Below are 12,050 nucleotides of genomic sequence, written 5' to 3'. Positions count from 1 at the left end.
TTATCATCATTCTTCATTTAAAAATATACTTCACTGCCATAATAACAGGTATGTCACAGTACTTTCTCAAAACAGACATGAAACAATAGAATAAAATGAGCTATAAGACAAAGTACATTCAAAAACAACCACTTGAATTCTAGTGAGGACACTATGAGTAAATTGTGGAGAAAAGATATCATTTTAAACATATGTTACAAGAAACCTTGATTTCCATAGGTGTATTAATAATACTTGGACCTTATCAATCTTCCTGCTCAAAACTGTACTGGAAATGGATCAAAAACATTTCCCTTAAGACATGTTACTAATACCTGACTCAGCTTCTCTAACCAGCCAGCAGGCTCCAGGACAGGCTCTAAAGCTGCAGAGAAACCCTGTCTCGAAAAAACAAAAAATAAATAAATAAATAAATAAATAAATAAATAAATAAATAAATAAATAGATAAATAAATAAAATAGGCTGCTCCAACACCTCCACACCTTCAATCAGATCCTATAAGCTACAACTCTCACTCTGCCCCCAACCTCTCCTGTCCCCCATGACCTCAGAGGAACTTTGAAACACAGACTGCAAATACACAGGGCCAAAAAGTGAGTGATTACCCACCAGTCGGGACACCCTACTCTCTAGGCCCTCCATACTGAGGCATAACTCCGGTCCACTCCACAACCTGCCTCAGTTTCTGTAGACAGTCAGCAGGCAAGCTTCCTGCAGATAGGTTGCTCCAACCCACCCATCCCATCGATCAGAGCCTGAAAGCTATAAGTCCCTCTCTGCTCCCAAACTCTCCTATCCCATGCGACCTCAGAGTAATTATGTAACACAGGCTGCAACTACACAAAGAGGACCAAGAGGTGAGTGACCACCCACCTGGTGGGGCAACCAACTTTCTTTGCTGCCCATACCATGGCAAAACCCCAGGTCCCTTCCCCACCTGCTTTAGATTTTCTAGCCAGCCGGCAGGCAAGCTTGAAGCAGGTAGGGTGATCCAATACCCCCACCCTATGTATTTTACCCTGTAAGCTATAAGTTCCACTCAGCTTCCAAATTCACCTATTCCCTGCAACCTCAGAGGAACTCTGAAACACAGGATGCAACTACACAGAGAGGACCAAGAGAGTGAACCACAAGAACAGATTAAGAGAGCGGACCAAGAGAGTGGGTCAAGAGATCTCAGTGGCTCCCTGAGACACAGACAGCAACAGTACAGAGCAGAACAAGAGCAGCTTCCAAAGACACAGACGGCCACTGTAAGGATTGGAACAAGAGGCAAAGACATTGCAGGCACCAATTGGAGAAAGAGATGAATAGGAGCCAATGCAAGAATTTATCCAACAACCTAAAAAGCAACATGTTAACAACACCAGAACTCAGGAGTCATACAACAGCAAGACTTGATCATCCTAACCCAGAAGAAGCAGAAGACAATGGTTTTAAATGTAACATTATGAGGATGATGGAGACATGTAAAGAGGAAATGAAAAATTCCCTTAAAGAAATGGAAGAAAATAAAACAAAAATTGGAAAAAAATGAATAATCTTTTAAAGAAAACCAAGAAAAACACACACAAAAAAAATCAAGCAGGTGAAAAAAAATCAAGCAGGTGAAGAAAACAGTTCATATTCTTAGAGACATGAAGATTGAAATAGAGGCAATAAAGAAAGCACAAACCAAGGGAATTCTGAATATGGAAAATCTGGGTAACTGAACAGGAACTACAGAGGCAAGCATAATCAAGAGAATACAAGACATGGAAGAGAGAATCTCAGTTGTTGAAGATACTATAGAGGAAGTAGATTCATTGGTCAAAAAAACATTAAATTCAAAAAATTTTTAACAAAAGCATTCAGGAAATCTGAGACACCATGAAAAGACCAAACCTAACAATAATAGGGATAGAAGAGAAGAAGAATTACAATTCAGATGCATGAAAAATATATTAAACAAAATCATAGAAGAAAACTTTTCCAACCTAAAGAAAGACATCCCTATGAAGGTACAAGAAGTTTACAGAACACCAAATAGACTGGACCAAAAATAAAGTCCCTTCACCATATAATAATTAAAATGAAAACCATGAAGAATAAAGAAAAATATTAAGAAAGGAAAAAGGCCAATAACATATAAAGGCAAACATATCAGAATTACACCTGGTTTCTCAATGGAAACCATGAAAGCCAGAAGGTCCTGGACAGGTATGCTGCAGACACTAAGACACCACGGATGCAAGCCCAGAGTCCTCTACTCAGCAAAACTTTCAATCATCGTCGATGGAGAAAACAAGATATTCTATGACAAAACCAGATTTCAACAATACCTATCCACAAATCCAGTCCTACAGGATGTACTAGAAGGAAAACTCCAACCCAAGGAAGCTAAATGTACCCACAAAAACACAGGCAACATATAACCTTACACCAGCAAAACCCAAAAAAGAAAAACACGCAAACACCATCTCTAAAGAATAACAGGAATTAACAACCAGTGGTCATTAATATCTCTTAATATCAATGGACTCAACTCACCTATGAAAATACACAGGCTAATAGAATAGATACAAAAGCAAGATCCATCTCGCTGCTGTATGCAAGAAACACACCTCAACCTCAAATACAGACATTACCTCAGAGTAAATGGTTGGGAAAAGATTTTCCAATCAAATGGTCCTAAGAAACAAGCAGCTATAACTATCCTAGTATCTAACAAAATAGATTTCAAACTAAAGTTAATCTGAAGAGATGGAGAAGGACACTTTATACTCATAACATGAACAATCCATCAAGATGAAGTCTCAATCTTGGACGTCTATGCCCCCAATACAAGAGTACCCACATATGTAAATGAAGCATTACTAAAGCTTAAATTGCAAATCAAACACCACACACTATTAGTAAAAGACTTCAACTTACCATTTTCTCCAATGGACAGGTCAACCAGACAGAAATTTAACAGAGAAATAAGCGAACTAACAGATGTCATGACTCAAATGAACTTAACAAACATCTATAGAACATTCCACTCAAACACAAAAGATTATACCTTCTTCTTAGCACCTCATGGAACCTTCTCTAAAATTGAGCACATACTCAGTAACAAAGCAAATATCCACAGATACAAAAGAATTTTAATAACTCCCTGTATCCTATTGGATCATCATAGTTTAAAATTAGAATTTAACAACAATACTAGTTGCAGAAAGGCTACAAACTTATGAATATTGAATAGTGCTCAGCTGAATTACTCCTGGGTCAAGGAAGAAATAAAGAAATTAAAGACTTCCTAGAATTAAACAAAAATGAAGGCACAACATACCCAAACCTATAGGACACTATAAAAGCAGTGCTAAATGGAAGGTTCATAGCACTAAGTGCCTGCATAAAGAAAGTGAGAAAAATATCACACTATCAACTTAACAACACACCTGAAACTCTAGAATCAAAAAAGCAGACTCATCCAGGAGGAGTAGAAGACAGGAAATAACCAAGTTGAGGGCTGAAAGCAAAAAAACAGAAACAAAGAAAACAATACAAAGAATTAAACAAAGAGCTGGTTCTTTGTGAAAATGAACAAAATAGACAAACACTTATCCAAACTAATCAAAAGGGAAAAATAGGACATCTAAATTTAAAAAATCAAAAATGAAAAGAGGGACATGAAAGCAGACATTGAGGAAATCAATAGAATTAATGTCATATTACAAAAACCTGTACTCCACAAAATTGGAAAATGTAAAAGAAATGGACAATTTTCTTGATTAGGTACCATTTACCAAAGTTAAATGAAGACCAAGTGAACAATTTAAATAGACTTGTAACCTGCAAAATGAAAGTAGTCATCAAAAAACCAAAAAATGCCTAGGGTCAAATGGTTTCAGTGCAGAATTCTACCAGAACTTCAAAGAAGAGCTAATACCTACACTCCTTAAATTTTCCACATAATAGAAACAGAAAGAACATTGCCAAACTCTATTTATCAGGATGCAGTTACCCTGATACTGAAACCACACAAAGACTCAACCAAGAAAGAGAATTATAGCCTAATCTCACTCATGAATATAGATGCAAAAATACTCAAAAAATGCTGGCAAACTGAATCCAAGAACACATCAAAAAAGTCATCCACCATGATCAAGTTGACTTCATTCCAGAGATGCAGGAATTATTCAACATATTAAAATCTATCAGTGTAATCCACAATATAAATAAAATGAAAGAAAAAACCATATGAACATTTCATTTTAGATACTAAAAAGGCATTCAACAAAATTCAACACTCCTTTATGATAAAGATCTTGGAGAGATCAGCAATACAAGGAACATATATAAATATGATAAAAGCAATATACAGCAAGCCAACAGTCAACAATTAAGTGGAGAGAGACTCAAAGTGATTCAACTAAAATTAGGAAGAAGACAAAGCTGTCCACTCTGTCCTTATCAATTCAACAGAGTTCTTGAAGTTCTGGCTAGAGCAATAAGATAACAAATGGAGATCAAGTGTATTCAAATTGGAAAGGAAGATGTCAAACTTTTGCTATTTGCAGATGATATGCTATTATACATAAGGACCCCAAAAATTCTACCAGGGAACTCCTACAGCTGATAAACACCTTGATTCATGTAGCAGGATACAACTCGCAAAAATAAGTAACCCTCCTATAGAAATGATAAAGGAGCTGAGAAAGAACTCAGAGAAGCATCACTCTTCACATTAGCCACAAATAACATAAAATATCTTAGGGTAACACTAACCAAATAAGTGGAAGACCTATTAGACAAGAACTTTAAGTCTTTGAAGAAATAAATTAGATACCAGAAAATGGAAATATCTCCATGCTTTTGGGTAGGTAGGATCAACATAATAAAAATGGCAATCCCATCAAAAGCAATCTATAGATTTAATGCATTCCCCATCAAAATCCTAATACAAGTTTTCACAGACATTGAAAGAACAATAATCAACTTGATATGGAAAAATAAAACCCAGGAGAGCCAGTACAATAAAACAACTTCTGGATGCATGGCCATCCCTGAACACCAGGCCCTATTATAGAGCTACAATAATGAAAACAGCTTAATACTGGCATAAAAACAGACAGATTGATGAAAGACATCAAATTGAAGACCCAGATATTAATCCACACACATCTGGACACCTGATTTTTTTTTTTTTTTACAAAGAAGCCAAAATTACACAATGGATAATAGAAAGCATCTTCAACAAATGGTGCTGGTATAACCGGATATCACCACGTAGAAGAATGCAAATAGATTCATATCTATCCCCATGCATAAATCTTAAATCTTTAAAGAGCTTTAAAAGTTTTGGCCTTAAAGACTCCCTTACAGGGTTCAATTTAAAAATGTCATGAATAGCTGAAAGGGGGTTAAAGATCTAAGGTAAAGAAGTTTACTCACAATAGGTTCCATCTATCCTTAATTCTTTATTCTTCTCTCTTCAATCCATCATTTGCCATTGTTTTTTCTTTTTCTCCCTTGTTCTACATTGTTCTTAGTACTACATTGTTTCTTAATTCTACATCGTTCCTCCTTGTCCTCCCCAAGGACAGAGGTTTCCACTCATATATACCCTTAAAACCAATAATTCCCCAGCACTAGCAGGTTCCAAAGCCAGAATTCTCGTGACTTATAGAAAATCAGATAAGACTTTTCACACACATAGATCCATGGGTGTGGCTAGTATACATCTGCTGTACTCCTTAATGGGAAAGTTAGTTAAGAAATGGAATTAACCCAAAGCTACAGAGAAACCCTGTCTTAAAAAGCCAAAACAAAACAAAACAAAAAAAAAGAAAAAGAAAAGAAAGGAAATTAAATCACCAGGGAATTCTTGAGGGGAAGGTTAGTGTTCTATGCTACATTTTTAGGTGATAGATAAAAGGTTAAGATGTTTATTTTCAGTAAAATTATGAATATGGCATTGATCATTTACATCAGTGTGCCATTTCTTTTCTCCCAGGAAGCACAGAATTAGGTAACCAAGCAACATGCATAAACAGTTGGGGAGAAACTGATGGCTCTTCATCAGATAGTACATATACCAGATGTTGCAGCTTCTATGGGTCTACATCTGGAGTTAGACTTACTGCTTTAGGTGGTAGATACAAAGAAGGAATCCAGGCCTCTATACTGTTAGTTCCTGCTTGTAGTAATGATATAAAATCAGAACAACAGCTTGGGCAGAGAGTAATTCTATGTATTTGGAGATCTGTTGATATCTTAGATGGAATGCCCTATGTCTGGATTCTAAGCATTGCTCAAATGCCTACTGAAAAAGATAACTGCAGGAAGGCAGATCTCTGCACTTGGAGAAAGGAACAAGTCCCAGGACTGAGAAACTGTTCTGAACTATGGAATTTATTCCCAAATATGTAACAGAAAAGGAGTTAGCTATAGCAAAAAAAAAAAAAAAAACCTACAGCAAAGGGCAGCCACTTTATTCACAAAGCAATAATGCTTAAAAGCCTTGCTTTTTTTTGTTTAGTTATTACCAGAGTCTTGGTTCTGATAAGTCATGTGTAAAAAGATAGCTGCATAATGTTGCAGCTTGTAGGACAAGTCCAAATGGATTGAAGACCTCAAAATAAATCTGACGACACTGAACCTGACAGAAGATATGTGAGAAGTAGCCTTCAATACATGGGTACAGAAGACCACTTACTAAATATAACACCAGTAGCAAAGACACTGAGAGCAACAACAAATAAATGGGACCACCTGAAACTGAGAAGCTTGTGTAAAGCAAAGGACACAGTCTGTTTGCTTGTTTTGTTTTGATTTTTGGGACAGGGTTTCTCTGTGTAACAGCCCTGGCTCTCCTGGAACTCGCTCTGTAGACCAGGCTGGCCTCGAACTCACAGTTCCACCTGCCTCTAAGGACACAGTCAATACGACAAAAAGACAGCCTACTGAATGGTAAAAGTTCTTCACCAACCCCACATCAGACAGAACACTGATCTCCGAAATATGTAAAGAACTCAAGAAATTACATATCAAAATCCAAAAAATCCAATTAAAAATAGGGCACATAACTAAACATAGAATCCTCAACAAAAGAATCTCAAATGGCTGAAAGATGCTTAAGGAAATGTTCAACATCCTTAGCCATCAGGGAAATGCAAATCAAAATGACTCTAAGGTACCATCTTACACCAATCAGAATGGCTAAGGTCAAAAACACCAATGATAGCTTATGCTTGGGAGGATGTGGAGTAAGGGGACCACTTCTCCATTGCTGGTGGGAATGCAAAATTGTACAACCACTCCAGAAATTAGTATGATGGTTTCTCAGAAAATTGGGAATCATCCTATCTCAGGACCCTGCAATACCAGACTTGGACATATACCCAAAGGATGCTCAATTATACTACAAGGACATCTGTTGAACTATGTCCATGGCAGCATTATTTTTAATAGCCAAAACCTGGAAACAACCTCGATTTCCCTCAACTGAAGAATGGATAAAGAAAATGTGGTATGTTTACACAATGGAGTACTAATCAGTGATGATAAAAAAAAATGGCATCTTGAAATTTGCATGCAAATGGATAGGATTAGAAAAAAACATCCTGAGTGAGGTAACCAAGACCCAGAAAGATGAACATGGTATGTGCTCACTCATAAGTGGATACTTGCTGTAAAGCAAAAGATAAGGAGCCTATAGTCCATGATCCCAGAGAAGCTAAGAAACAAGGGGAACCCTAAGAAAAACATACATAGATCCACCTGGTAAGGGGAAATAGACAAGATCTCCTGAAAAATTGGAGCATGGGAGGAGAAGAGAGGGCAGAAGAAGCAGAGGTGGGAAGAAGAAGGGAGAAGAACTGGAGGGTGCAGAATAGTCAGAATGGAAAAGGGACAGAGATGGAGAGCAAGGAAATAAATATTTCAATTGAGGGAGCCATTGTGGGACTGGCAGGAACACTGGCACTAGAGAAATTCCCTGGAATTCACAAGGATGTCCTAAGTAATAGTGGAGAGGGTCCCTGATCTGGCCTTGCCCTGTAGTCAGATTGATATCTTAAATGTCACCATAGAACCTTCATCCAGTGACTGATGGAAACAAAGTCAGAGACCCACAAGGGAGAGCTGGGCTCAGCTCCCAGTCCAGTTAAAGAGTGGAAAGAGTGAGAATATGAGCAAAGAGGTCAAGACCATGATGGGTTCACCCACTGAAACAGTTTACCTGAGCTAATGAAAGCTTGCCAACTCTAGCCAGATGGGGAAAGAATCAGCATGGGACCAAACTGGACCCTCTGAATGTGGGTGACAGTTGTATGGCTGGGGCACACTGTGCAGCCACTGGCAGTGGCACCAGGATTTATCCTTACTGCTTATACTGGATTTTTGGGAACCTATTCTCTTTGGATGGATACCTTGCTCAGGCTAGATATGGTAGGTAGGGCCTTGGACCTTCCCCAAAGCAATGTGCCTTCCCCTCTCTGAGGAGTGGATGGGGGATGATGTGGCAGGAAGATGGAGAAAATGGGAGGAGAGGAGGGAGTGGGAACTCAGATTGGTATGTAAAATGAAAAAAGGTAGCTTGTTTTCTTTTTAAAAAAATAAAATAGACATGTTACTAATAAACCACTAGCGTTAAGAGTACTCTTCAGCTTAGAAGGACACAGACTTTCTGAATAAGATGTGGTAGTAGAAATAATAAAATCAACTGACGAGAAAGATTTAATGAACTGACAAGTGTTCTGTGAATATACCTAGGTTAAGTTCTATCAGATTTTTTTTTCTAAAATAGCATAATGACTTCTTTCATGGGCACATTGCTAATGTTTCTGTTGGGTCTGTCAATCTACAGTCTAAGGAATAAGACTGCTAAGAGCACCTTGAAGAGACTTCTCTGAAAGATTGTCTACTGAGCACCCATAACACTCATTATGACTACTCTTAGAAAACCTGACATTTATATTAATAAATCAGGCATTTAATCAAAATTACTTTAATCATCTTTTTTATTATTTTTTTTAGTTTAGGAAAATGATAAATAAAATATATTTCTTTTTATTTTAATTCATTGAATATTATAGATCAGGTTAATTTCTTGTGCTGTCAACATAATCATTTTCATGGGGGTATGTACTTATAATGATTTAGTAAGGTAGAGTTTTGCAGCATATGAATATACAATAAGATGGAAATGCGCAAAAAACTGATCTTTAAAGTGCGTGCAATTAAAAGATATCAGCTATATTCAGAAATGTTTTTCTGGATAAAGGAAGAGACAAGACCATTGATTTTCTTCTTTTTTTTCTGGAGTTACTATTAGAATGTCTTTGGGGAATGAGTTATCATAGGCCAATTTGTCTAATATTGTCCTCTGCGCATTGAGACTTTAAACATATATATTAGTCAATATTTGGGTTGGTTTGCAAACATTCTGTATTGTGTAAAATATTAGTTACATTCACAATTGTGTCATTTTGTCACTTTATATTTCTCATTAAGTTCAACATCTGATACTGTATTTCGTTCAATACTGAAGTCCAAGTTTGACTTCAGTAGAATTTGGGCACCTTGCAAGAAAGTGTCTGTGGGTTTGTACTTCATGAACATGGCTCAGCAGAGAAACAGTATAAGTCAGTAAGTGGAAATATTACCATTAAGTTGGCAGGGTTCTTGGAAAAACTATTTTGTCATCACAAAATCAAACAATTATTTGGGCAGTGGGTGAGAGAAAACAAATATGAAAAATAGCAGTCATGAGAATTTTGAATTTTATGGGCTTTAATTTCTGTTATTTTACTCAATATATATTCTTTTCATTCATACTATAAAGACTATGGCTTAAGATTTTAATTTCATATGTATTAACTGTTTAATAATTGAAAAGTATAGTATGCTTTCTTAGTCAATGCTGTTGCATGAACATGTACATTTGATAAAATAATATGGAAATCACATAGGATCTTTACTAGAAAATTTATGTTATACACATCCAAACACATAGATAAAATCTCTCATGAATCATACAAATATTATAAAATAATATATTAACTGGTAGAGATATATAATTCAGTTTATGCCTGCTTTTCACATTGTCTACATAATATTATTCCTAACTGATAAATTAAATATAATTATGAATTCATTTTAGAGGAAAATATATCCCTTAAGACTAGAAATCAGAAAATGGAAGATAAAATATATAGAAAGTGTCAGGTTTGCGCCCGTGTAGTTTCATAAAGGACCATGAGCTTATTTAGTGTTTAATTCTAGCACTGAAACCAGGGAAACTTGAAACACCCTGTGTAATTAAACAGATGACATGTTTGACTATTTCATTGATTATTTTCTTTTTTCTTTACTCTTTCCTTTTGTTTTGAATAATAAAGAAACAGACAATGAAAGGGATCATTGTAGCAGCAGCATAGAAACAAATGTTTGTAGGCTGCAAGTGCTTAAATTCCGAATATTTAAACTTAAAGTGTATATAGACAAGGACACTGGGAGATTTTTAATTTGCTTTTTGTTTTTGCCTTTGAAAAATCTATATGTGTACAGGATGTTTCCTTGGAATAGCCACCCTTTACTCCCCTTGGAATTTCCCTTAGTACACCACCAACACCTCTCTCCAAACTTCATGTCCTGTTCTTTTAAATGACCTTCCAAGTCTAATTAGTTTTTCCTAAGAAAACTCCAGTGTTTTCTTATCAAATATCAGCAATAGAGAGCCTGAGAAAGGAATATCAATATAAATTCAAGATTAATCTCATTATATTACAGGATTCTCTCTACACTCCAAACAGAGCAAGATAAAAGTAAATACAGACAATGCAATTACTGTGATTATTGAATTCAACGCCAAATTTGTCCAACTTTTCTTATATAAATATTTCCTTTTGACAAGGTGTCCAGGGAATATAGAGACACAAAATTTGACGTTCATTTCAGAATTCTATCTCATGGAACTCACGGATAAGCCAGAACTGGAGCCCGTTCTCTTTGGTCTGTTTCTGTCCATGTATCTTATTGCGGTGCTTGGGAACCTGATCATTGTCCTGGCTGTCAGCAATGACCCTCAACTACACACACCCATGTACTTCTTTATCTGCAACCTGTCCCTAGCTGATATTGGATTTATTTCTACCACAGTCCCGAAGATGATGGTGAACATTAAGACGCATAGAAGAAGCATATCCTACATGGCATGCCTAACACAGATGTCTGCATTTGCCATTTTTGGTTGTGTAGATGACATGCTTCTGGCTGTGATGGCTTATGACAGGTTCATAGCCATTTGTCATCCTCTTCATTACCCAATCATTATAACCCCCAAGCACTGTGTCTTACTGGTTTTGAGTTCATTTTTGGTTAGCATTCTGGATTCCCAGCTGCACAATTTGGTTATCATGCAACTTCCATATTTCAAGGATGTGGAAATTGCTAATTTCTTTTGTGATCCTTCTAAACTCCTTAATATGACCTGTTATAATTATTTTATCAATGACATTGTTGAGTACTTTACTGGTGCTATATTTGGATTTTTTCCAATCCTGGGGATCCTTTACTCTTACTATAAAATTGTGTTATCTGTTCTTAAAATTTCATCTTCAGAGGCAAAGTTTAAAGCTTTTTCTACATGTGTGTCTCATCTGTCAGTAGTTTGCCTATTTTATGGAACAGGTCTGGGAGTATATCTTAGTTCAGCTTTGTCATCTTCTCATAGAAAGGATTTAATCGCTGAAGTGATGTACACAGTGGTTACACCCACACTTAATCCATTTATCTACAGCCTTAGGAACAGGGATATTAAAGGTGCCTTGAGGAGGCTGCACTTGAGAACAAATTAATCTTATTTTCTATTCCAGAATTTCATAGGTTACATTTCAATACTTTGTGGTGTACAAATATAGTTCTGGCTTTATTCCTTGCATTACCTTTCTTGAAGGATTTTATTTCTTCTTTAATGTATCCTCATTGGATTTGGTATGTATTTATGAATCCTATTTTCTTCAGAAGTACCATTATTAAATGTAGAGTTTCTAGGTATTTACTATTTTTTAAGCAATTA

The 12,050-nt window shown here is 36.2% G+C and overlaps 1 protein-coding gene across 1 annotated transcript; it reads left to right on the top strand.

Moving 5' to 3' along the window:
* The first annotated feature begins 9,590 nt into the window (after positions 1–9,590).
* Positions 9,591–11,829, top strand: LOC119811876 (olfactory receptor 7E24-like). The gene is made up of 2 exons (XM_038326021.1): positions 9,591–9,619; positions 10,887–11,829. Exons 1-2 carry the CDS (start codon positions 9,591–9,593, stop codon positions 11,827–11,829), a joined length of 972 nt encoding a protein of 323 aa, XP_038181949.1.
* Positions 11,830–12,050: the final 221 nt, after the last annotated feature.

This window comes from Arvicola amphibius, chromosome 4 (assembly GCF_903992535.2).
Source record: "Arvicola amphibius chromosome 4, mArvAmp1.2, whole genome shotgun sequence".
Classification (NCBI taxonomy): Eukaryota; Metazoa; Chordata; class Mammalia; order Rodentia; family Cricetidae; genus Arvicola; species Arvicola amphibius.
The sequence above is the reverse complement of the archived record's forward strand: the minus strand, read 5'-3'. Positions and strand labels throughout refer to the sequence as shown.